Raw genomic sequence first — 25,101 nt, forward strand, 5'->3', positions numbered from 1 at the left:
GGGGTGTTGGTACAGGTTGTCAGTAGGTTGCTGGTACATGTTGTCAGTGGGGTGTTGGTACAGGTTGTCAGTAGGGTGTTGGTACAGGTTGTCAGTAGGGTGTTGGTAAGTATTCAGTAGGATGTTATACAGGTGGTCAGTAGGGTGTTGGTAGGTTGTCAGTAGGGTGTTGGTAAAGGTTGTCAGGTAAAGGTTGCTAAGGTAATAAGCTAATAATTATACAGGCAACATACTTGAAGCAAATTTAATGTCTTAATCTTTTCTAATCAACACTTGAATCTCGTTTTTGGATCTCAATCTTGTAAAACTTCTCTGTACAAAGAGTTTATTCTGATTAAAATTATTTTTCTTATTCAAGAAGATGATGGCTGGGCAGAAGCAGGGAGCTGGTTGATTGTTTCGGTTTGCTGAGCTGGTTGGAAAACTTTACCACACACCCTCCATCGCCCATATTTGTTTGGGAGATGTCGTTCGAGAACCACAAAATCTATTAATTTCTTCACGACTTTGTCACTGCCCTTGACGTGGCGACCATGCTTATCTTTAACTGCCATAACCTGGGGAAATATTAGGAAAGACCAAAACATTAATCATATGTTAATAAAGTGTATCTACCTTTCTATTCACACAAATATTTTCTTGCCATAGATTTTGGGATGCATGCTCTTTGATATATAATTATTCAAATGGTTGTAATATTTGACCAATTCTCGTCAAAATTGGTATTCATGGTATTGGTGTCTTTTTTGATTGGCTATAGAAATTAGAGATTGAAAAGTAATTAAAGCCAAAATTAATTTATTCTCAACGTCACACTTGAGTACTCTATTTGGTACTTAAAATAAATGTGTTTATCCTATAATTATCCATAAAATACCCATATTTCTCCTTTTCGAAAAACTGATATTTTCAAAAATAACATGTTATTTTCACATGTGAAAATATCGTTTCCATGAGTATTTAAGCTATTAGTTTATATATAAAAACGTTTTTATAATAATAAAAAGCTTGTAAAGTTGATTTTATGGATAATTATATAATAAACAGAATATTACATGGGCACTTGGAGATCGAATCGAGCAATCTGATTGGATAGATCGCATCGTGGACTGGTCTAGATTCTCCGGTATTAACCCGTCCAATCGCATATTAATCTTACGCCGAAAACATTTTGGCCTTTTCAATGAAAAGTGGTCATATAATAAAACTCTTATCAACCGAGCTTGGTCGGTCTGTACGGGATATTATCATATGACCCGTACGGCCCTGCTCGCGCGCTCTAATAAAACCATTGGAAAAAGTCACGTGATGGGGGCCGGACGGGTTGACGTAAGCGGGCCGGAAAAACCCGTCTGGCCCTGCTCGAATCCGCGCACTTTCTTTTTCTTAATCATTTTTATTTTTGTGAGGGTCATATGATAAAATGCTTATTGACTGAGTTAGGTCGGGCCGTACGGGAAAATATTTGGCTCTCGGTCATTTGTACGGCCCTCGCTGCGCTCGGTCCGTACGACATGACCTCGAGCCAAATATTTTCCCATACGGCCCTCCCACTCAGTCAATGAGTACATAATCTTGACCTCGGTCGGGTACAGACCTCGGTCAAGATTATCCCGTACAGACCTCCCGCTCAGTTAATAAGATCTAAATACAGACTGGTCATAAGGTAATGTAGGTACTGATATCTAAATAACATGATCCCCAAGAGAGTCAAATTAAAGGTTGAGCCCAAATGGCCCACCACCATTTCTCCTACTTCTCAGATTCCTATCTATCTATGCTATCTATTGCTATGCACTGATGAAGACAAAAGTTGCAACAGATTAATCACAGCAATAGACAAGCAACGATGAATCAAATAATCAGTAAGGTATTTTTGTTAGTCTAGAGAATATAAATGGACAGGGAAACTTTGGAAAGGGACATGGGAATGATGTATTTGATTGACGGAAACATGTAGCAATGAAAACAGCGTTAAAGTGCATATGACACGAAAAAATTCTAATGTTAAAAATGTGTAGTTTATTGGCATTAATAAGAATATCACGGTTAAATTTGTTTCAAAAACATATTTCTCTAGAAATTCAAGAAAATTTAGCACGCGTTGTGACGTCATTTTGTTTACAAGTCTCCAGATTTAGTTGCAAATACACGAAATATGTTTGAATGTAGAATCTTAATTTCAGGTAGTACACTTTTCAGTTCCCCAACATTTGAAGAGTACTACGTAAGCTATCAAATAAAGCTGAATAGAATATGCCTTTTGTTGTTATTTTATACGAATTACAATTTATATTTAGTGCATTACTACCGAATCTAGAGTACGTGTCAACAAAATGACGTCACAAATTGGGCTTAATTTTCTCACATATCTCAAGAAATAAGCTTTTGAAACAAATTTTATTACGACATATTTATTATTATTAACAAACTATACATTTTAAACGATGAAATGTTTTCGTGTCATATACACTTTAAACAACATGACATACTTGTTCTGAGTTGATTTTAACAGTCACTTGAGCAAACAAGTTCTCCTTGCTATCAACAGGCACCACCCTGGCATGAACCACACGTGGTCTTTCTAACTCGCGAACAAACCTCCAATGTAGTTGTTTATTGTCTGGGAAAAACTCCTTCTTGAGTGCCTTATAGATAAATAAATAAATAAATAATAATGGGATTAACAGTGGATTCCACAGAGTGGCTCTTCTTCCACTGGATTCCAATTGGAATTTAGAAGTTGATTTTTGTGGAGGGAGGAAAACCGGAGAACCTGGAAAACCCTCGAAGCACAGGAGAGAACCAACAAACAACTCTACTCATATACAACACCGAGCTTGTCGGGACTCGAATCCAGGTCGCCACCCATGCTTCCCATAAAATGAAATATAGGGTATATAATACTGTAGGTAGCTTGATCAGAATGCTAAAATTACTATTGGTAGGATCTGTCACCAACCGATTAACAACTCCCATAAACATTCTTTTAAAGAAAACTTAATTGGTGGTGTGCATCCTTTCTCATGAGAATAAAATGACAAAAGATGTGGCTGCCATTTTGGTTGACATGACAAAAGACACAAAGACCAAAGAAATGTAGGCTGTGACGTCACATGATTCCAAACATAGGCCATAAGTAAACTTCCAACAGTGTATTTGTGGTCTTGGTCTAAATAAACTGTTTCCAAAACCAGGAAAGTCAAGTTTAAGACTAGGAAATAAAGATTCTATGTATTTTTGTAGTTTGGAAGAAAGAAAAAGCTCTTAATACTAATCATACTTACATGGTACACTGATCCTGTAGCTAGTTCTTCCAATTTTTTCTTATCTTTACTAAAAATGTAAAACAAAAAAAACTCAAATCACTCACCTTGTAAAAGAAACAGGGGCGGTGCCAGGGGAGGAGTGCAGGGGTTGGGCACCCCTCTCTGGTTTGACTTTGTGCCCCTACTAGTATACTTCAAAGATAGCCAATACAAAATAATGTTTTTTCCATTTGATAGTAAGGGGTGCACCCCTCCCTGGGTTAATGTTTTGCACCGCACCCATCCCTGGACAAAATTCTGAATCCGCCCCTGGGAGAATGTCTAGAAAATTAAATAACATGGCTATCACATGCTTATTTTACCTCATTAGAGCTTTATTGACATTAATGTACACATCTTGAGCTTCTTGAGCAAAGGGACGTAATTTGAAGGGTTTGCAGTACTTCTTTATGAATGCCAGGCTAAATGAGAGAGGAATTTAAGGAATTAGAGGTAACAGGAAAATGACATTTCTTTCTACCATTCAAGATTCATTTGCAAATATTTTATATTATTGCATAGACCCAATACACCAAACATTTAATAGACCCCTTGCAGTCCGTCACAATGCAGCTCAATTTGGAGGACATAATAATAGGTTTCAATTCGCAGGAGAATGAAATTCTTTTGTTTTGTCCTCCAAATTGAGCTGCTTTGACATCACATACAAGGGCTCTATTTGTGGTATTTAATAAAAGATTCCTCAATAACACTTTTGTTAAACCACCAACATGTCTTTATCTTTTGGCTCTCTTGGGAATTGTTGCAAACCATCAACATGTAAAGATAGTTGAACGATTTGCTTTTCTAGGGCAAATAATTCTCAATTTGTGGTCTAAATGGATCAAGCACATGTCATACAGGTCTCTTCTTCTGATTATTTTCTATTCCCACTCATTTGATGACAAAAACTCATTGATCAATATTATGAGTCACTTTGCAGTTAAATTTTACCACAATTAATATAAAATTTCTTGCTTCTTGATTGGTCGAGAGCATTGGTAAATAAGAGGATATACCAACAAATTGTTCAAGCACTGATTCAGCACAACCTAGAAACCATTTTTCATTCAAAGTTTTATCATTTTTTAAGAGTAAAATTTAAACAAATTAGTAATGGTTTTGCATGGTATGTCCTTCTATTTACCACCATATGACTTCAAGAGTTGGTCAAAATATAGTTATATACCCACTTAGTTATACCTAGTGAGTACATAACATGTTGACCAACTGTTGACATAATTTTGTTAAGTACAGAACTGATGCTCAATTAGCTTGAACAATAATGGTGCTCTACATGTTTTCAGAGACATTCTGAAAACATGAATGTCAATAAGTTCAAATTCAACAGGGCCATATCCACTACAAGGCAAGTGAGGCAGTTGCCTTGATAAAATGTCACAAAGCCCCTTAAAACTCAGGAAATCACATTTCTGAGGGTTTTAGTTTCTTCACCCTCTCTTTTGCCTTGGTAAACAAGTAAGAGTTAGTTACCGAGAACGGAGGTAATAAGCCATATACATCCCGAGGGCCGCAGGCCCGAGGGATGTATATGGCTTATTGCCGACGTTCGAGGTAACTAACTATTTTAGGTATCAATTAAGAAGGTTTTCTATAATATTCTGATGTTAGACTTTTAATATAATGAAAATAAAAAGAATTTTAAAAAATATTCGTGGTTCAGTTGGAAGTTTAGAATGTATACAAAAGGGTAAACATTTTCCGCTTTGTTTTTATATTTCCCTTGTTGTCTATAGAGCATGAACAATGTGAGTTGATTATAAAGGGATTTACTAATGCCCTCTAGTCCCTACAGAGGTAATGTGGCACATAGTTTTAATGTTCTGGAAATCTATGATGCTAATTAAACAAAAGTGCAGATGATAATAGAAAACCATAGATTTTAGGGTTTCGTAATCACATGTGGCTGTATGGCAATGGAGTTGGAACGAACCGGGCATAGAGATGAAAGAAGCCTTCAAAAATACCAAAGGCCAAGTGTAAGTGTCAAGACAGCGATTTCCAAGTGCTTTGACAGTGGAGGTAACATCTACGGCAAAAAGACCTAATGAAGATAATGGCGGCCAGGAAAACAAGAAGAAATGTAGTGAAAAGGATGAGCAAAACCCAGTTTGTAAGAATTATTATTTTAAAAACTGTGTTGTAAACTTTAACACATAAACTATGAGCACTAGCAACGATTTGATAATGTAATGTTTAGAAAACATATCTCTATAGTTTTTTTGAATGTAAACATTAATTAGATTAGTTCTGTAGAATAGTATTACTTTAATAGTAATAGTATTACTTAGTTTACTCGTCAGGCAGCAGGGAAGAGCGGGGCTGATATGAATTAATCTGATTGGCTCATTATAAATTCAAGGTCAATATATAGTTATAAACCGGGTTTATAACTATATATTGACCTTCGATTTATAATGAACCAATCAGATTAATTCATATCAGCCCCGCTCTTCCCTGCTGCATTTCAATTCCCTCCCCGGGCTTTAAGTTTGTCCATTGTTTATGAGGGTTGTAATAAAAATAAAGCCTTATGAATAACAAAGAAAACCGTGTCAATTGATAACTAATTCAGTCTTGCTACAGCCCTGTACAACAAACGGCTGTGATGTGTGTTGATTTTTCAGATAAAATAACACCTATTCTTAAAAAAACCTTGTTGTAACTCTAAACTAACCTGTATATTGTCCAAAGACCATTTTTAAAAGCACTCCACCTTTGATTTAATCCCTGAAGGAATAGAAATGAAGGAAATGACTGACCAATGAGACTGAAAGCTGGGGCCCCTGTGGTATTCAATATGGCACCAGAAATACTGTAAACAATTACTGTAAAAAGTTTTTTTAGCTTTGTCAAGTTATTTAGCTTGTTCAAAAGATATTGCGAAAGAATCGCAAAGATCAATCTAAGGACAAAATTACAAAAGTCTATTCATCATAAAATTTGTTTTATTGGCCTGAAAAGCCTACTGGAAAGATCGATCAAAGGGCAAGATTACAAAAGCCTATACACCGAATCGAAATATGGCGACCAATTTGAATAACTATTGTTCTGTACTGACTAGCGACTGACTAGCCTCGTGTTCACGTGGAAACATAAAAGCATTTTCACATGTATAGGAGGCTAGTCATTCGCTAGTCAGTGCAGAACAATAGTTATTCAAATTGGTCGCCATATTTCGATTCGGTGTATTCATCATAAAATGTGTTTTATTGGCCTGAAAAGCCTATTTGAAAGATGACGCCAAAGTGAAGAGTTCAAGCCAATATTTTTTTGTTTCATTTCGTTCCGCAAGGGTTTGACAATCTGCTGGTCCAGGAGGGGTTTAGAAAAGGGTCCAGGGGGTCTTTGAGTGGGGTCAGTGATGCAGTAAAGCACATTGTATCACTAATCTAACTTACAGTAGGTGTTAATATGAAAGCTTTCTTGTCAAGAGGAATATAGTCACTGACAACAGCCCCTGCGAAAGTAGACAAAAAAAACCAGATATTTGTTTCATTTCAAAATGGGAAAACTGAAGGAATGCAAGCAAACATGGCGAGGATTTGAAAAGTGGCCCAAGTATTATTCTGTGGGACACCACAGTTACTTTTGTCCACTTTTTTTTATCCTGCTCATCATATGACCGCCATACTGGTTGGCAAAGGTGGTAGTAGATAGTAGCAACAAAATTAGCATGGATCAACTGTATCCCTTGATCTTTTAGGGGGGGGGGGGGGAGGGTGGTGGTATTCTATCAAACTGACTAGTATACAACACCTACTCACCAGTACTATCTATAATCACAGGTGGTGAGCGAGTAGATGTGTTTTTTCCAACCATATCCTTAATATTTGGGTTCGTTTTCACAAAATTCTCGCGCTGGGCTTCCTTTGGATTGGGTCTCTTTCCAAATGGGGAAGTCTTGCTAATCTTTGTTCTGTTAGGTATGATACATATTGATCCTAAAATGTGGCTTGGATTAGTGGAGTTGGCAACGAAGAGCCTTGATATGACCTAGAATAGTAAAATACAGGATATTTTTTCTGATAGCAAAACAAGAACAGGAAAGGTCAAAGCTCCCGGGTCAAAGCTGTGGACAATTTTTCCCAGTTCGTCACAAATAAAAAGTGATACAAATTCAGAAATTTTAAGTCGTATTTATAAAATAAAAATACATTAAAATCAAGAAGTAAAAGCCATTTTTTTTACCTGAAATCTTGTCTGAGTAAAAGTTCGTCTGATTACGACCGCCATGTTGGATTTTCAAGGTCCTGGGTACTACCCAGCCGAATCTCGACTAAGGGTGCCCAATTTATAATAATAAAAACTTTAAAATTTTTAAAACTTTTATCATCTATCTTTAGCTTTCTAAATAGAGATGAAAAACAGATTAAAATGTTAACTTTATGTCTATTTGTTAATTTTATTTGATGTTTCTCTTATCTTTCTGAATTTTGGAAATGTTTTGGTCTTCCTGTGTCCAGAGTTGAGAGAGACTGGGAATTTTATACCTCGTTGACGTCACTCTTCCTCGGCCGCCATCTTGGTTAGTGGTAGTTGTTTCTTCAAACTTGAACATATTTTCAGTATTAAACCCGTCATCTAATTACTACCATGGTGTTTGCGTATTTAAGGAGATATCCTGAGGTATGTTATTTGCTACTCACTAAAAATTGTTGGTTTATTTGAGATACATAGAGGTGTAATTTGAAATGGCCGAACGTGCACTGTCTCACGCATGACTCTATACCAGTTTTTGTCTCTTTTCTAAAGAGATAGTAATCATTGAAGGATTGAGTTATGTTCTCAATAAAATACATGAAGTTGTTTCGTTTATTTGTTTGATCTTAAGCTTACACGTAGTAGCTAGTTCATTTACGGTGTACATGGTAAGCTTATGCTTTGTAAGAATATTGTACAGTGTTGTGTACATGTAAAAATTGCTAAATATACATGCCTTATTGCAATTTTCAGTACTATGAGAACTTTAGTCGTTATGAAGTGGCTGATTTCTTGACCACCAATCAAGAGTACAACATCTACTATAGTTAGTGATCATACTTTGATTTATGACACAGAAGAAAAATACAACAAAATTTACAAACAAACGAGGACCATAGAGTCTGGATAATAATGAAAATCCTGAAATACTATAGCTATAATTTCTTTGTTGTTACAGAATCTCTCAATTTGTGTTTCTGAAAAATATCCATACCCCACCATGGAGGAAATGGGAAATTCCCAGGGGGTTGAGGACAGAGGAAAACCAAAATTAAAAGATTCGTATGGAAGAAATTGGAAATTCCCGAGGGTGGTAATTCCCTTTAAATTTCCTCAATGGTAGGGTATGGATATTTTCTGGTACCATACAATTCTTGGGGTTCATGCTAAGTCATCTTGGTTGACGATAATAAAGCATTCCTAGTTACACTGTAGCTTCTCTCATTAGTCAACCAACATAGCAGCTGTTTCGTTGTTATTCATATCTCAAGAGATTTTGAGTCAAACATTTGCACCCCAAGAAGAAATCTCATATAGTAGCATGAAAGACTTTGTTACATTGATGCAGATACTATTTTTCTTTTGTGTTTAGCTCTCTAGCTTCACCTTAGGATTATGGGTCATGTAGTTGCACCCCAAGAAGAAATCCCATATAGTAGACTTTGTTACATTAATACAAATACTATTTTTCTTTTTGGGTTTTAGTTGGTTCCTTTGTTTGTCTGCATTGGTGCTGGCTGTGTAGGCTGTGCTTGGTTTATTGGACGCACAGCAATTTATCATCCAGATGCTTCGTAAGTAGAATTTCTAATTTCTACATCATAATTATTTTATATTTATACTTTATTACCAATGGTGTTGACTTGATAAGTGGTAACTTCAAATAGTAACTTGTGGTGAACTTAAATTACAGTAGAGGTCATTTATAGCAATCAATTACGAATTTTTGTGTGTGGTTTTTGAATTCCAGTTGAAAGTTAATTTTTGTGTTGTTTGATTTAGATTTGACAAAAAGAACAACCCTTATCCCTGGAATAAAGTAAAACATAATGAACAGCGTAGGGTAAGTTTATTTTAGCAACATGTTTTGATTTTTTTTTAAAGATTATCCCCTAATTTCCTTGGAGTGGGCAACCTGAGGAGTATAGGATCAATGAAAAATGTCCCGTTGAATTATATTTATCAGTTGATGGTCATTACTGCAATTTTCCTAAACATGTGAACTATGTGTGACAGTCAAAAATATGAAAGGTACCAACTAATATTAGATTTGATTGACGGCAGTGAAAATCCAAATTGCAGCTTGCAGCTTGTAGACACAGAATTCGCATGTTTAAAAAATTGCAGTAACATGTTAGTGAAAAAGGGGAAATTATCAGCTGTGCATTTGCAGAATGCCATCATCCAACTTTCCTATTATTGTACTACTTTTCACAGATTTTTCCTACATGTATTTTCTGTAGGATTTTAAACTGATTATACTTAAATTTTGCCTTTAGGATGATTAATTATTGCTATTGAATTCTAGAATTGCACTAGTCCTTGTCATTGAGTCAATGCTAACCTTATTTATTACTGACCAGTGAATCAGGGATTAATACATTATCTGAACCCTGTTTATTTTATTTACAGCTTTATACTCAATCAGACTACTCCAAAATTGAGAAAAAAAATCCTGATTATACTAAAGAATAAACGCTTTTTGCTTCCACATGGAAACAAGTGTTGTTTGTTTATCTGTAAAATTGTAAAATGTGACATCTTGTGGGATTTGTGTATTTGAAAGAATAACAATTATTAAAAGCAACCATTATGTACTTTGCTTAAAGTTTCAAGTTTCAATGTGTAGCTGATTTTAGCAACACTGTCTTATGCAGTAAAAGCAATAGATTTTTGCAAGAAGTATTGTACCATTGAACAAAGTCATTGTCAGATAATTACTGCATTAAAATGAGTTTATAATGATCTTGTAGTCTAACTTCTTTTGTTCTAACCTGAAGTTATGATAGTACATTAAAAATTGAATTTACTATTGCAATTCTAATATCGAAATTTATTCTAAATCCCCACCATCAGACAGAGTACACATTTGTCAATAGCCCCGAACATTGGAAATTATGCAAACTGACAAAGGGATGAACCCTTATGCAGCCTGGGTTCGTACTTTCCCATTAAATAAATTCTGCTTTCATGGTACATGGCTATGGCAAAAAAGAGATTCTGTTGAGCCCTGAGGGCCATATTGTGTCACTGAGGCTAAGAATCAAGTTTCATTCTAGTAGTCTTTAAACAAGTTGCACCAACTATTCAAGAAATAGCGAGTTATATGAATCTTATATTGCCTTTCTTCAAGGTTTGTCAGGGGAAATTTATGTCTTCCATAATAATGGCCTTGTGATGGACAAGAAATTTAGCAGAAATTAATATCCTGTTGTCATGTACAAAAATTTTAAGCTATGTTGCATTCTTCTTCCCAAACTGTTTAGCAAAAATAATTTTTAAGCACCTTCTGAGTTGTTGCTTCCCAAAAGTCTGGGTGTGAACAAGAGCTGATGAGTTATATCAGGGTGCTTATGCTTATAATCTAGTTACAGCCTTTCTAAATCACACGCACCCTCTAGCAAATTATTGTTTCTGTTGCATTGAAGAAAGTTTTGGCGTGGACGTCAATCACAAGTTGTTTCCATAACATTGTTGGAAAACACAAAGCTATAAGGGCACATCCTGGAAACATGATCTTTATTTAATTGATTCATCAAATAGTAGTTACTATGTAAGTAGTACTTGCACTGAGGAGTAGAAAGCTTCTGATGCAAAAAGTAAAAAGAAAACTTTGAAAAAATGGGCCAAGGGTGGAGGCGGGGTTGATCCCTGAATGTAGGATTCAAAATCCTAGATCCTTAGAGTAGACCTTTATGGTGGAGAGGGGCCCTAGAATGCGATGTTATTTTCTCATGTCTTTGTATTTAAATTATATAGAATTATAACAAAAATCTCAATGTTGAGTTTATCCCATTTACATATTGTAGTTAACTTGTCAGACACCTAGGTGCTTTGCAGCTTCTCTGTAAGTTAGTTTACTAAGTATAGTCTTATTTTTGTGCAAAAATGTCTTTACGCTAGAGGGCTTGGTCATAGCATACTGCCTCAAAGCCCAGCCCATAGCTTTCTGAATGAAAAACTCTTTTTCATGTGCTCTTGAAAGCACAAAATCTGTAAAGCTGTTTTTCATCTGTTTGGTCCTTATAGGAAAGCTGATGTAAAAGTGCTGTACGTCTTAGCCACATGTTGTCATCCTCGATCCATCTTTCCATCAAAGGTTTTCCTTTGTCTGGATGGGTCCTCACCATATACCCTACAAAATGACTTGCTATCAAATCCACTGTATCCCACCAGGATTTATTGACAATCAGATACTCTAAGCACTCAAGATTAGAATCAAGCTCTTCTACAGGGTCCCCAAAGCTTTTAATGTGTTTATCAAGGTAGTCTATTCCAAACAGCTGCATATCACGCTCTGGTAACAGCCACAGTTTTTCCAAGAGTTGTCTCATTTCTCCAACACTAAAACGAACCTTAAGAAACTCCTTGCTTACTGACCTTCTAAGGGGCGATTTAAGACCAAAGAACTCGAACTGGTTTCTCATGTACTTCTTCCTCATAACTGCATTTTTCTGGTTTGCATTTTTAGCAAACGTTTGCTGTACTTTGTGAACAAGTTGTGTGACAGACATAAGCTTGCTCTGTGCTCCAGTCTCTGTTTCGTTCTGAGGACGTATTTCTCTTCGTATTCTCTTGGTTTTGCGTTCTATTTTATCCTGGAGAGGGCTATGTGCTGCCTTTCGCTTTCCCATAGCTTTTTATCCCGGGGTTCTATCCAACAACAAAAGAATAAGCCTACTTTCTCTGCAGTACCTTTTTCGATACACCCAATTCCCTCAAGTGCCCCACCCTTCCGTACCACAGGAAACCCAGACTCGAAGTTGATATCGAGTCCTTGCTTGGGTTGCCTGTGTCAAGTTAACCAAAATGGCAGAAGGTTTGGTAGAAGATTGTCGTTTGCTGTTATCTCGGTTCGAAAGCCGTGGCACAGTGAGATTCGAAGTATTTTCTGAATTATGGAGAGAGATGAACTTTTCACTTATACATTGGTAAGCAGTGAATGTTCCGTTTGTCCTTCTTGACATGATAACGATTGATGAATGACCCTGGAAATGACAACTATAAATTGTGCCTTTCTTTTTGGTTGTTTTTAGTGGGAGAAAAGATGCCAATGGTCGAATTCAAGTAAGTTGTTTTTGAGTCTTATAAATTCAGTTGTAGTTTGTAAGGTAAACTCACTTTTATTATAAGCCAACTTAGCTTTGGTTAACCAGTTAACCATTAAAATAGTTGTCATCCTATTGGTTATAAGCCATAAAGACAACCTCCCCCTCCCCCATGGATATCCAGACCCCTTATTAGGGAGGAACACATATGAAATGGAATGGCTCATACAAATAGGGGTTTTAGGGATTCAAGGGGATCCACCTCTAAAGGATGTCGAACATGGATAATTCAGGGACAGCAGTTTCTTTGTCTGGAATAAGACTGCTTTCAAGAGCATTCAAGTACAACAAGTCTCCTTGCATTAGGATTTCGTCGATTTTTTCGGTCTGCCATTGCAGAACTGGCAGCGACTGGGCACTTAACAGCAGCTGAAAAGCTCATAAGAGACATTGTCTTCCCTTTGAAAGCTTGCTAAATCATTCGTCACCTTGATGAATACTTCCAGCAATAGATAAACTTGAAGTATGACATAATTTAACAATGAAATACTTTACTTAGATGAGTGAACCACAAATGAATCAGAATTAAGCTCAATAAACACACGTGTTGAAATGCATGATTTAATGATCCCAGAACAATGAAATCAGAATTTAAACTTGACAAGCCACAGCTTGATAAACACAAGTGTTCAAATGCATGATTTACAGCCATTCTCAATCACACTCCTCTAGCAATTATTTTGTCGCAACGAAGAACAAGGCATTTCCATAACATTGTCAGGAAAACACGAAGCTATAAGGGCATGTGCATAAATAATGTCATGGAAATGCCTTGATTGATGTCTACCAAAAAATTACTTCGTCGCAAAAAAAGCAATTCCTAGAGCGGTGCACGTGTGATTGAAAATGGCTGTAATGACCCCAGGCACGTGTTCAAATGCTAGATTTAATGACCCCAGTTCAAAAGTACTGAAAGGCTCCTGAAAATCATCTTCACAAACTGACACAAAATTTATCAAATCAAGATTTTAGCTATCATCTGTAACACAGGAAGACCACATAGTGCAAGATTAGTGTTGCTGCTCGCCTGATAGCTCACAGCAATAATTCAAATATCTATTGGTTTTTGTTCAGTTTATTTATAACTTCTGAAATGATATGGAGACATGCATGTTAGATGTACACTACTATGAGGGTGGTAGTCCATTCCTATGAGGTTATTGTATATTCTGTGTTTTTTTCTATTTCCAGATAACAGAGTATCTCTACCGTATAATCTTATCCTACTTGTCACCATCCTGTACATTCATATATAGAGTAGGTGCTATCTATGCACTGTATGGTGTGTATAGTACTCAGCTTTGCAATCCTAAAATTAAGGTATGTTCTAGTTGAAGAAATGGAGAAGGTGTGCACTGAGCATAATAAATAATGGTCTAGTTTTGGTGACATATTTTTTTTGTTTTTTGACATGCCTTAAAATAAGGTGTTTTTTGTACTAAAGCCACAGGTAGCCCAGGCTCATAGTTAGTGTTGAATAACTGAATCAATCAAGAGACAGACAGACAGACAAAGATTATATGGGTATTTTTGAATCATTTTTCTGCTTGAAAATCAATAAAATCAAAGAAAACTCTCACTGTGAGTTGTTGATGCACTGAACAGCCCCATGGCTTAATTTCAGCTCATTTCATTCAGGTTTAGATGACGCTCCCCCATCATAAGTGTATGGGCTACCTGTGCTAAAGCCAGACCAGAAAACACCTTATTTGTCAAGCTAAGAAAAGCTCTAGGACTTTAAGTTTCCACACAAAAAAGACACACAACACTCAAGTCCTCACCTTACGCCCATACCCCATTCAAAATTATCTGTTATCACTTTTTTTATTGGGAGTAATAAGGATTAATTATCAATCTGACATCAGTTTGATCGATGGAGTGGGATCAACATGAATCATACTGTATTTACTTTTTGTTGCAGATAAGAATGACTATACTAACATGGAATAATCTGAAAGATCTACATGAAGAGTTAATTTATCTCAAAGTTAGTGTCTTAACTAGTTATTATTGGTTACTGTACTGAATCCATCTTGTATTGCCTGGGATTTATATAAGGAATATCAGAAAATTTAACTAATGATTACATTATACCATAATTTGAAATTTTTTTTTTTAAATTATTGCTGAAACCCTTCCTCTCTTATTCACATAATCAGAGAAAGATCCATCCCAAATGAACATTAATGGAAAACAAATTAACAAGCCTTATATTAAAATAGGAATCCAACCCCACTTACAAATTTGTTTAATGTCTCCACCATCTTTGTTATATTTCTATTCTTGTAATCCTTGGACAAGACTTAAAACCAATATTGGCCCTGTCTGACTTCAATATGACCCTGTTATAATGCAGCTATAAAAACCCACTGAAGATGCTGGTGATGACCTACTTCAGTACATGTGTTTATAGTCACTATACAGTGCACACAGTAATTTGCTTTGTTGTTGTGGTGCCCCTGTCCTCACTAGAAAACCAAGTAAATAAATAAAAAATTTTTAAAATTTGGCTTAGACTGATTCCATAAGTCATAGTTTTCATTTATGCTCAGAGAGCGAACTGAGATGGACTTATGGAATCAATCAGTCTATACTTGGCTAAATACTTATTTATTTCCATGTAGCACCATGATGCAGATTTCATTCTAAGATCGTTAAAAAACTCAAAGGCATTTTTGTTTTGTGCCTTACCAACCCAGGTGAGTTAAAAGTGATTGACAACATGCATTGATCTGTGTTATGTGACCAAATGATTTCAATTGATTTTTGACAATTATTGTAAGCTGCCCAGTTAACTTCGTTGGTAAGAGCGTTGGTCTGTTGTATGGGAGAATATGGTTAGAGTCCCAGCCAGACCAACACTCAGGGTCTTAAAATAACTGAGGAAATGGTGCTGCCTTTGTAATTACATTTACAAATAGTTAGACCTTCATGTGGCTTGGACCAGGTTAATTGCAGTCCTATCGCTAATCAACTAGAAACATTAAAAGAGGACCATGAGTTTATCACTCAACTGATTTACTGTCAAGTGTTATCCTCTATTTACAATATGTTTTATTGTATTATTAAAAATTATTTAATTAACTTGACCTATTGATTTTTGAATATCCTATTGTCATGCTTCATGTTCCTATAGATTGCATATGGCTCACGAGATGGCATTACATCTAGAGAAGGAGAGCATACTGCTGCAATAGCACTTGAAGCTAATCAAGTAATAGATAAAACATGTGGAATGCTAGAGGTATGTGTACTGCAGTTCTCTAAAAAAATATATAAATGACTCAGTAATAATTATATTCTCTTGTACTACTAAGCTACCTAGTATGTACAACTAAATTTCCACCCTTCCAAGTTGAAGACTGTGATGGTGAATTTTACAGCCTGTTTCGTGTTTCTATAACTGAACTCCTTGAATTTAATTTACGTTTTCAAGGGCACTTGAAAAGCTCTTGAATTTTACGATTTTAGCAAAACTCCTTGAAAACTCGTTGAATTTTTGCTTTGATCGTTACTTGCAAGGTTCTGAAATAGATCTAGTCAGAAAGATTGAAAAATCTGAAAGTCTGCCATGTGCAACCACTGTGTAAAACCTTGGCATAGTTAGCTGAACATACTCCTTGCAAATTCATTTTTGGGTCCTTGTATACTCCTTGAATAGTACTTGAATTTTAAGTGGTTACCTCAGCACGAACCCTGTGAACCAACTCCATAGGTCCAATGTTTTGGCCTGTCAGTTAAATTTAGGACAGGTGGAGTGCATTCCTTGTCATTCGAATCACCAGTGATAAATATTCCAGCAACTCAACAGGCTGTTGAGTCATGAGAATATTTATCCCTCACGATCAGAATGTACCCAGCTCATTGCAAATATGATTGATGGAGGCCAAAATATCAGACATCTGTAGGTCACAGAAACATGAAATGTGCTGTAAATCCTTTCATTCATGTATTGCAACATTATATACAGTACATGATACATGTACACATTTTGTGAATACAAAAGGATTATCAAGTCCACACAATATCTGTGCTTGTTGTCTTTGAAGGGGGAATTAACAAAATAAACACTGGTTTAAAAGGTATTTGTCAACCAGACATACCAATGCTATCAATTCAGCTGCAAGTTCAAATTCTTATTGAAGAACAGTGATATAGCACTTCCAGATGGCAAACAATTTTTTTATGCTAAGTATTTCTAAGAGAAAAAAATATTATGGTTAAGGTTTTGGATAAAGGAATAGAATAGAATAACATATGAAAGAAGATTGGAATAACGTCTGACTCTGGAATAAAATCTGAGCCCCAGACGGGAATCAAACCCATGACCCTCCAGATACTAGTTGGAGGCTCTAACCACTGAGCTACTGGAGACTCTATGGTTGGCACGGGTACAATGGGTGAAGCATACAGTCAATTCAAAAAATGTTGTCGTCGACCAACTTAAGCCTACGCGACTGGACCGAAAGGAACTCTGGGTAGAAATCATTGAAGCCGAGTTGACTCCATAATTTTATCTGACTAGTTATGCCTGGTTTACAGCACGAACCTTCGTAGGCGAGCGGGAAGCGTTGAAGGAAATATTTTTTCAATGCCTTCATATTTTCGAAATTGTGAACTGAATCATAACTACTTTGTTTTTCTTTCCCTAAACCCAAAGACATGCATTTGATGGATTGTTTCTCGCCATTATTATCTTATTACTAGCGAGAACAATTAATTCAGAACGAATATTTAACCGCTTCAGTGGTTTTTACCCATTTTCCTTTCGGTCCAGTCGTGTAGGCTTTAGCCGGTCGAGGACAACGTTTTTTGAATTGACTGTATACTGTACGGACCACATCACGCAGCCACGTACAGTCAGAATAAATCAGCAGCCTGGCTCTAACCGTTAAGGTTTTGGATATGACGTTAAATGCAGCAAATGTTATTTAAACAAAGAAAATCTGAATTTTTTTGCCAGCCAGTAATGTCTTCCCTGCTTGCAGAGTCTCCTATGTTGATGATTCTTAGCAAGAATTGCCAACACAGGAGACTCTACTTAAGGCAGGAAAGTAACACTCATGTGATTATGCCCTGCAAATGACCTAATATTATCTTGATATCTTAGGCATTTGATATTTTTCTCTTATTCTCTCTATTTCATTATATACACACCGAACGCATAATTTACTACTACTATACTATGTCTATTCTTTGCGTACATATTTACGGTGTTCAACTTATCTATAAAGAAAAAATATTGCTCTGGGATCCTCACGAGTACCCTACATTTCATATTCCGGCTGCGTTACCATCGTGGTTGGTCCTTGTAGTGTAGTGGTTAACACATCGGACTAGAATACCGAAGACGTGGGTTCGAATCCTGCCAAGGGCATTTGATATTTTTCTCTTATTCTCTCTATTTCATTATATACACACCGAACGCATAATTTATTACTACTATAATATTATCTTGGTGAAGTATCGTTATACTAGCCTTGCAGTTTTGACTGGAGAGATGTTTTCTTCTTTCAGCGAATACACAAAATTCATAATAAATACCAAAACACAAGAGAAAGACTTTTCTCCTTTGAAGATACCAGTCTTAGCAAGAGTGCTTTAGATGTTGTTCATACAGGCCTTGCTGTGGATATTGCAAGGTATTTTTATCTTTTTTTTTTTCTATTTGGATTTTTTTAATATTTCTGAAAGATATTCTATAGATCCCCTTCGACTCTTATCCTCTAACCCACTTTTTGACCGATACATTAAAAAAACTTTCCCGGCTTTGGAAAGAGTGCTAACACTTAGACTTAAAATTCAAGAAAAAAAGGAATTTTTTTTATAACTTTTACTTTTACTTTTACTTTTACTTTTACTTTTACTTTTACTTTTACTTTTACTTTTACTTTTACTTTTACTTTTACTTTCACTTTCACTTTCACTTTCACTTTCACTTTCACTTTTACTTTTACTTTACTTTACTTGCTAAATAATTATTGTTTTTAGAGACATAGAAACATTTGATAAATGGAAACAAAATAGATGCCTTAAGGTACAGTATTATGAAACCATTATTCTATATGTTTATTTTAGTAGGGAAAATTTTAATAGCATGCTTCTAACGATCTCTTCATTTACAGAATCTCAACAACTGGGTTAAATGATAATTGAGTGTTATCTTTGCTATGATCATAAATATGATGCGTCGCCTCTCACTAATGTGATGTTGAATTCCCAGCTCAGTTTGCAATGTGAGGGGAGTTGCTTGTCGATTCTCTCCTTTACTTTGTGGTCTTTTCTCTAGAACACTGCCGTGTTCCAGTTTTTCTCTCTCCTTAAAAATCAACTACCAAATTCCAATTTGATCTTTGGGCTTTCATATCTTAAGGAGCTTAGGCTCTGTTGTGATGCTCTAATATGACCAAAACTAATAGATTTTTTATATTGATCTAAGGATCATAACAGTGTACTCTGCATGATGAATGTATATCAGTTAAAATATTTCAGCCTAGTCATATTTGTTACTTCATTGCTTTATCGTACATGATGGCATATCTTGTTGTAAACAGCATGTCCTGAATCAAAGGAAAAGCACCATCCTCATGATACCAGATGATAATTTCGAGAAAAACAGACCAAGGATATCTGCAGTGGATGACCTAACACAAAACACTTTGACAGAGGTTTGTAACTATTTATATACTGGCTAAATGTTGTCCAGCTGGAACCAAACAGCATTATTTCTTATTCCTGTCTAGCTACCAGTAATCATATTATATCCTTTCATTGTAGTCTGCGACAAGGGCAAAATTACTTGAGCAAATCAAGAAAAGGTCATTTTCACAAGTTGGAAAGGTAAGTAACCATTAATTAATGATAACAATTATAAAACCATTTTTGGAAACTACTACAGGCAAAAATAGAACCTTAGCTATCAACAAACATCCTAAATATACACAGATACAACTTAAGTCTATAGTGTGTATTACATGCAGGGGCGGATCCAGGAATTATAGAAGGGGGGTGACCATTACAAAGGTTTTACCAGGAGTTTGAAGAAAAGGGGCGTGACAGTTACTAACAAGATACTGAGAAATTTAAGCAAAAGGGGGGTGACTAGCCACCTTTTTTACCTCCCCTGGATCCCCCTCTGACATGAACCTGTCGTTTCAAAGGATCAGTGTAATGCCTATGAGATATACATATATTTTACATGCATAATTATGTACTTATATGTACTTTCTTTCTCATTTTTGCAACTTTTGAATGCTTGCCACTTGATAGATATTCATCCAAACATGCTCAAACTTGGTTATAGTACTAATATCATTATGATCTTTTGTATGATGGGGATCATTTGTTAATGAGATAAATATTTTCACTCAGCCCCAATCCCCTTCCTAATTCCAGAAAGGCTTATTGCATTCAACTGTCTGCAAAGAACAGTTTTAAGTGCCAATGACAACAAGCACCAAATAAATGATAATATATAAATAAATGTTACATATTTTCAGGTATCGCGCAGTATGCGACACTTAAAACCAACTGCAGCTGAGGATGATAGTACAAATACTAAAAGACAGAAAGATGACAAATAACACCACGTAATGTAAATGGAATATTATTTTGTATGATCTTATGTTTTCATCAATAATCTTTAAAAAGCTGATAAAAACATTGACAATTCAAATATAAATTGTTTTGAAAATTATAAATGGGAATATGGGGTCTACAGGGAGGTTAGAAAACTAAAAACATTTTTGTTCAATTTGTAACTTTAATCTATTTTTTCACTTAACATTTCATCGTAATATTTGTAAAGAGCATTGAGAATCTATAATGCGCTATATAAGAACGTATTTATTATTAGTAGTAGTAGTAAGAGATTTAATTTTGACCACTTTAAATGAGAGGAATTTATATAAAAAAAATTAATTTCTCTCTGAACACTCCTTTCATAAATATTGGATATCATAATATCCAGGCTAACTGGAGTATTTGATGAAGGCTATCACTAGTTTTAGCCAAAAGGTCATGTTTTTTATTCAAATCTATACATTTTATCCCAAATCCTACATTTCATGTTTTTGTACCATACATGAAGTATTATATAACTAAACCCTTGCGATAAAGTCTGAATTTAAAGATATCAAACATGGGCTATAGACTGATCCCAGCTATAATGAGTGTCCACCCAAACGATGGGTAGTTTTCCCAATGGAATACAGAATGTCCGACCAACAAACTGAAATCCATAAGATTTTTTAGTAGTTATCGAGTCTTCTTAATTAATATACCTTTGGAATGCATTGGTTCTAAGACAGACATTTACAATGTTCAGCAATCAGTGTCTGTTCCATGCTGTATATCAAGACAGATTTTTATCTTGTCTGACGTAGCAACAGTAACTAAGGAGGTAGAGTAATGAATGTGGAATTGGTGTATTCCAACATGGACCTGATACTGATATAATTTTAATACTTATTATAATATTCACGAATTGTTCAAAAATTTGTTTATTTTTCTGTCTATAATTCATAATTTATTACACCAATGAAAATAGTTCATTATGTTTCGAAAATACTTGACTGTGTTAAACCCCTTCATTTTATGCTTTTGTTTTCCCTATTTTCTTTTTCTGCTAGACAGGTGGTGACAATATAATATTATGCAGGCTTAATTCTCATTTAACATTTCTTACCCCGATTCCATCAAGCAGGAAAAACACTAGTTGATAATGCTACACTTCATGGGTTACATTACATTACCCCAACCTTTATGTAGGACTTTAGTGATAGCCAACCCAAAATTCAACAGGATATCAGATACAATTTTTAATGCAAACTTCTAAGGCTCATATGGAGGTGCAGTAGGAGGCTTTCTCTCGACATAAGTATATGGTGGAGGATAGTATGCAGCTGATCGCAGCCTTGCTTCCTCTTCTGTTTGTGGGATATCTCCCTTCCTGCTTGTAGCAATGTACTGCATTTCTGTAGGTGCTGCTCCATAGTAATGGCCGTGTGGTTGCTGGTGTACATATAGAGGTTCTCCATAGTTTGATGTCAAGCCATATGAGACATATCCTTTGGGGTGGTCATGTGATTCTTGAGAACGTAGTCTGAAACATCTCATCCAGCAACAGACCATAGTAAATGAAAAGATCATGACACCTCCAATCAACCTTGGAAAGTAAAAGGTACCCTTTTCAGTTGTTTAAAAATTTGTGAAATTTAAGTTGGTCGGAAAAATACATTTCCAAAGCAAGGAAAAGGAAAAGGGGAGCAAAAGAGGAGGAAATGGAAGGTCTTTCCTTTTCCTCTCATTCTATCCCCATTCTATTATCTTCCTAAGAACGTCTCCCTTCCATACAGCCTGCTCATATGAGCGTACATAGTATTAATAATCGTTAATAATTCATAGCTGATAATTATCTTACCATATATACCAGTATCCTGTCAAATAATCACAACACATATCATCTCCACAACAGTATTCATTGTAGTTACACCTGTATTTTGAAATAATTACAGTAATCAGATTTTGTTTTCCTTAACAATGTAAAAAAACAGCAATAAAACACTTTCCTTACTAGCCTAATTTCAAAATAGCCTATCAAGCTATTCCACCTAGGCCCTATAGATATAGTGATTTTTATACTTGGCCCGTTACATGTAAACAAAGTTGAATAATTTGCGTCTACTAATAAGTAATATTCTTACTGCTTTTTTTTCCACGGGCCAAGTAAGATAACTCTAGTATCAAAATCGTTCCTTTGTATTTTTGTTATCGTTAAAATATATGCAGGCTAAGTGTTGTCTCGAAGAGTAAATTTGTACAAATTAAAAACCATATCAATACGTACCAATCGGGATGACAATGATATCCATCCACCTAAAAGAAACAACAGAATTATTACACTGTAAAAATAATATTTGCCGCTAAGAATTATAGGCTAATTTATTCAGCTGCTGTTTCAAAATTGAAAATACATTTTTCAAGGTGCTTTTTCGTATCCTGGGGAATATGAAAATGTTGCGATGAAAATGTTTTTAAAAGTAAAGATTAAAATAAGAGTTAATATTATATATTTGTCTGTTGTTGAGAAAATAACATGTATTTGTAACTTATATACAATCTTATAGTAGTATTTCCACTTCATACAGAATGATGCTTAGGTTAACGTTGTTTATATTATCAATACTGATTAGGGTGCAACCACTCACCAACTATTTAAGCTAGAATACCATACTTATCGCCGAAATATCGTGCAATGCTACGTTACTGTACGACTTACGTTCTTTATGAACATCCAACAAGAGTAAATCAGCTGGATTTTGAAGAAAGAACCAAGTCGTGTATCGCCTGCCATTTTTGTCGGTCCGCCACACATGCAAATTTTTCCTGTTTTTGTTATGCGTAATGAGGCATAACAAAATGTTGATTGGGGTTCCTGTGGTGACAGTGAAGAAGTCAACTGGCCCGCAATGGAGGAGGGGTGTCTACACACCATTATTCCTATTCACTTTTACTTGTAAAGCCATTTACTTCTTACTTTCATTCAAATTCACTTCTTTTCCGACTGATGCTGTGAAAATTAATTTTTGCACGTTTCATTCACTTTAAAAAAGCAAGTGACATATAAACAAGTCTCACCACCTGCATTTGCGCGCTTCAGTCATATTATAGATTGCAGACAAGTGACTGCAGCTTACAATTAAAGGGGCTAATCATATATTACGAACAGAAACCAGCTGTTTATTTCATCTTTATAATTTCAATTTTTATATAGTTAATTAAGTAGGAAATTTTCAAGTGCAGACTCTTGTCTACTAGTGTTTCGTCACTCGCCTTCTTCAAAATCAGTAAAAATAACCTTGGTGTTTGATAATGCAGAAAGCCCGCATAACGAGCATATAAGAGAGTAAAATATAAGCGCGCATTTTTCATTGTGTTTTCCTCGAATATATTAATTTTAATGGCCTTTTCAAATAAACTGAACCATCAATAGTCTATTATTCCTTTTGTTATTAGCCAAGGTAAACAAAACTGCAGTAAAACGCTTATTTCGATGCAAGAAAATTATAAAAACAAACTCCAGGTTTCTTCAGCTTCTATGCGCACACTGTCGAAGACTGAAGTATATATTACAGGAGGATGCGAGTTTTATAGAAATCTTAAGCTTCCGTTTGTTCTGGCATTAAAAGTACTCACTGACCTAAAAAAATCCATTATCGGGCGACTTAAAAATGCCTCGCGCCAATATCTGGACTCCTCGCTGGCATCGTTGGTTCATGCGCCGTCCTACGGTAAGAGATATATATATATATATATATATATATATATATATATATATATATATATATATATATATATATATATATATATAACAAAGTATGTAATGTGGTCTATACTGTTGAAACAGTGCTCGATGCGTAGGGATGCAGAGCAATAGATATATAGTAAAGATTGGATTAAAGACGAGACATGTTCACATGTCTCGTCTTTAATCCAATCTTTACTATATATATATATACTAAAACCGGCTTATAATTGAATTACAAACAGCTTGATGTATCATCTAATGATGTCTGTCTTGAGGGCTTCGTGTTCTGTTGCATTGTACTCCAAGATACCCAATGTTTCAAAGGAATTTGAAAACTTTTTAAACCACAGGGACGTAGGAGCACATTTTTTATTGGGGGACTAAAGTGAAAATTTCAGTTGTATTGAAAGAGTAGAAAGCGCGCGTCTGCAGGTAAGCGTCGTGCTTCTCATATTTTTGAATATAAAACTTAGTGTTATAATTGTGAGTATCTTATCATTATTACAAACAGTAAATTTACTGCTTACAAGAGCCTACCTACGAAGTGTTTGGTCTGGTAAATTGGTAAATAAAATTTGATTTCGGCGTTATAAGAGCTATTTTTAATGCTTAATGCTGCAAAGGACAACTAAACTGAGGACAAAGATTGATACATGGTGGCAGGCGGTGTTTTGAGATCTAATCAAACGTTTCTCACTTTCAATAATTTCGTAATGTTGCCATGCTTTTTACCAAAGAGTTGAAAAGCCTCAAAGCTGATAAGGATGACATTAACAGGTGCCTAGCACGCTATTAATGCATTCGGTTTAGTATACTTGATCGGATACCTGCATGACGTCAATGAAAAGCAAAGTAAACGAGAAACTTGAGAGGAGTAACCAAAGTGCTTGGTTTAGTGAGAGTTCTCTCAAACGCTTAGTCAAAATAGATCAGATTAGAGAGTCATATATGCCTCATTTTCTAAATCACCTGATGATGGATGAGACAGCCCTCCTCCTCGCATGATATGACGTCTACGTTAATACTTCGTTGACATATCTCAGACATTCAGTGTCCTTCCTATCCATTTCCCTACCCTTTGTTTGGCTCCCTTTCTGTTTGCAGTACACGTTTGCCTCCCTTTCTATGTTTGCCAGTAAATGGCAATTGGCTA

At 35.5% G+C, this 25,101-nt stretch overlaps 4 protein-coding genes and 1 pseudogene across 4 annotated transcripts; 2 read left to right on the top strand and 3 right to left on the bottom strand.

Annotated features, from left to right (window-relative positions):
- Window positions 1-230: 230 nt before the first annotated feature.
- Window positions 231-7,584, bottom strand: LOC116300038 (large ribosomal subunit protein mL45). Its single transcript, XM_031708797.2, has 8 exons — window positions 7,521-7,584; window positions 7,097-7,325; window positions 6,731-6,789; window positions 6,007-6,059; window positions 3,632-3,730; window positions 3,288-3,336; window positions 2,493-2,648; window positions 231-557 (listed from the first exon to the last, which is right to left on the bottom strand). The coding sequence occupies exons 1-8, from the start codon at window positions 7,563-7,565 to the stop codon at window positions 354-356; spliced, it is 894 nt and encodes a 297-aa protein (XP_031564657.1). The 5' UTR covers window positions 7,566-7,584; the 3' UTR covers window positions 231-353.
- A 246-nt stretch (window positions 7,585-7,830) lies between these two features.
- On the top strand, window positions 7,831-10,277 carry LOC116300047 (cytochrome c oxidase subunit FA4). The gene is made up of 4 exons (XM_031708808.2): window positions 7,831-7,958; window positions 9,018-9,106; window positions 9,315-9,375; window positions 9,945-10,277. Exons 1-4 carry the CDS (start codon window positions 7,926-7,928, stop codon window positions 10,005-10,007), a joined length of 246 nt encoding a protein of 81 aa, XP_031564668.2. The 5' UTR covers window positions 7,831-7,925; the 3' UTR covers window positions 10,008-10,277.
- A 759-nt stretch (window positions 10,278-11,036) lies between these two features.
- Window positions 11,037-12,258, bottom strand: LOC116300046 (uncharacterized; annotated as a pseudogene).
- A 79-nt stretch (window positions 12,259-12,337) lies between these two features.
- LOC116300031 (snRNA-activating protein complex subunit 1) lies at window positions 12,338-20,497 on the top strand. The gene is made up of 11 exons (XM_031708788.2): window positions 12,338-12,463; window positions 12,569-12,599; window positions 13,832-13,960; window positions 14,562-14,627; window positions 15,265-15,339; window positions 15,777-15,884; window positions 18,158-18,282; window positions 18,632-18,677; window positions 19,195-19,308; window positions 19,418-19,480; window positions 20,140-20,497. Exons 1-11 carry the CDS (start codon window positions 12,342-12,344, stop codon window positions 20,221-20,223), a joined length of 963 nt encoding a protein of 320 aa, XP_031564648.2. The 5' UTR covers window positions 12,338-12,341; the 3' UTR covers window positions 20,224-20,497.
- A 628-nt stretch (window positions 20,498-21,125) lies between these two features.
- LOC116300032 (uncharacterized) lies at window positions 21,126-23,059 on the bottom strand. The gene is made up of 4 exons (XM_031708789.2): window positions 22,920-23,059; window positions 22,488-22,516; window positions 22,062-22,133; window positions 21,126-21,806 (listed from the first exon to the last, which is right to left on the bottom strand). The coding sequence occupies exons 1-4, from the start codon at window positions 23,013-23,015 to the stop codon at window positions 21,473-21,475; spliced, it is 531 nt and encodes a 176-aa protein (XP_031564649.1). The 5' UTR covers window positions 23,016-23,059; the 3' UTR covers window positions 21,126-21,472.
- Window positions 23,060-25,101: the final 2,042 nt, after the last annotated feature.

The sequence above is a fragment of the Actinia tenebrosa genome, unplaced genomic scaffold (assembly GCF_029948245.1).
Source record: "Actinia tenebrosa isolate PJP-AT-01 unplaced genomic scaffold, QUT_ActTen_1.0 PGA_scaffold4__44_contigs__length_22323623, whole genome shotgun sequence".
NCBI lineage: Eukaryota > Metazoa > Cnidaria > Anthozoa > Actiniaria > Actiniidae > Actinia > Actinia tenebrosa.

Excerpts from the sequence above, each read along its gene's own strand:
- LOC116300038 (XM_031708797.2), bottom strand. The coding sequence starts at position 7,565 with ATGGCGGTCGTAATCAGACGAACTTTTACTCAGACAAGATTTCAG. Across the intron at positions 7,326-7,520 it reads TTACTCAGACAAGATTTCAG|GTCATATCAAGGCTCTTCGT; the intron begins GTAAAAAAAATG and ends TTACTATTCTAG. Across the intron at positions 6,060-6,730 it reads CTTTCATATTAACACCTACT|GGATTAAATCAAAGGTGGAG; the intron begins GTAAGTTAGATT and ends CTATTCCTTCAG.
- LOC116300047 (XM_031708808.2), top strand. The coding sequence starts at position 7,926 with ATGGTGTTTGCGTATTTAAGGAGATATCCTGAG. Across the intron at positions 7,959-9,017 it reads ATTTAAGGAGATATCCTGAG|TTGGTTCCTTTGTTTGTCTG; the intron begins GTATGTTATTTG and ends TTTGGGTTTTAG. Across the intron at positions 9,376-9,944 it reads AACATAATGAACAGCGTAGG|CTTTATACTCAATCAGACTA; the intron begins GTAAGTTTATTT and ends TTTTATTTACAG.
- LOC116300031 (XM_031708788.2), top strand. The coding sequence starts at position 12,342 with ATGGCAGAAGGTTTGGTAGAAGATTGTCGTTTGCTGTTATCTCGGTTC. Across the intron at positions 18,283-18,631 it reads CTTGCTGTGGATATTGCAAG|AGACATAGAAACATTTGATA; the intron begins GTATTTTTATCT and ends TATTGTTTTTAG. Across the intron at positions 18,678-19,194 it reads AACAAAATAGATGCCTTAAG|CATGTCCTGAATCAAAGGAA; the intron begins GTACAGTATTAT and ends TGTTGTAAACAG.
- LOC116300032 (XM_031708789.2), bottom strand. The coding sequence starts at position 23,015 with ATGTGTGGCGGACCGACAAAAATGGCAGGCGATACACGACTTGGTTCT. Across the intron at positions 22,134-22,487 it reads TATCATTGTCATCCCGATTG|GTGTAACTACAATGAATACT; the intron begins GTACGTATTGAT and ends TTCAAAATACAG. Across the intron at positions 21,807-22,061 it reads ACAGGATACTGGTATATATG|GTTGATTGGAGGTGTCATGA; the intron begins GTAAGATAATTA and ends TTACTTTCCAAG.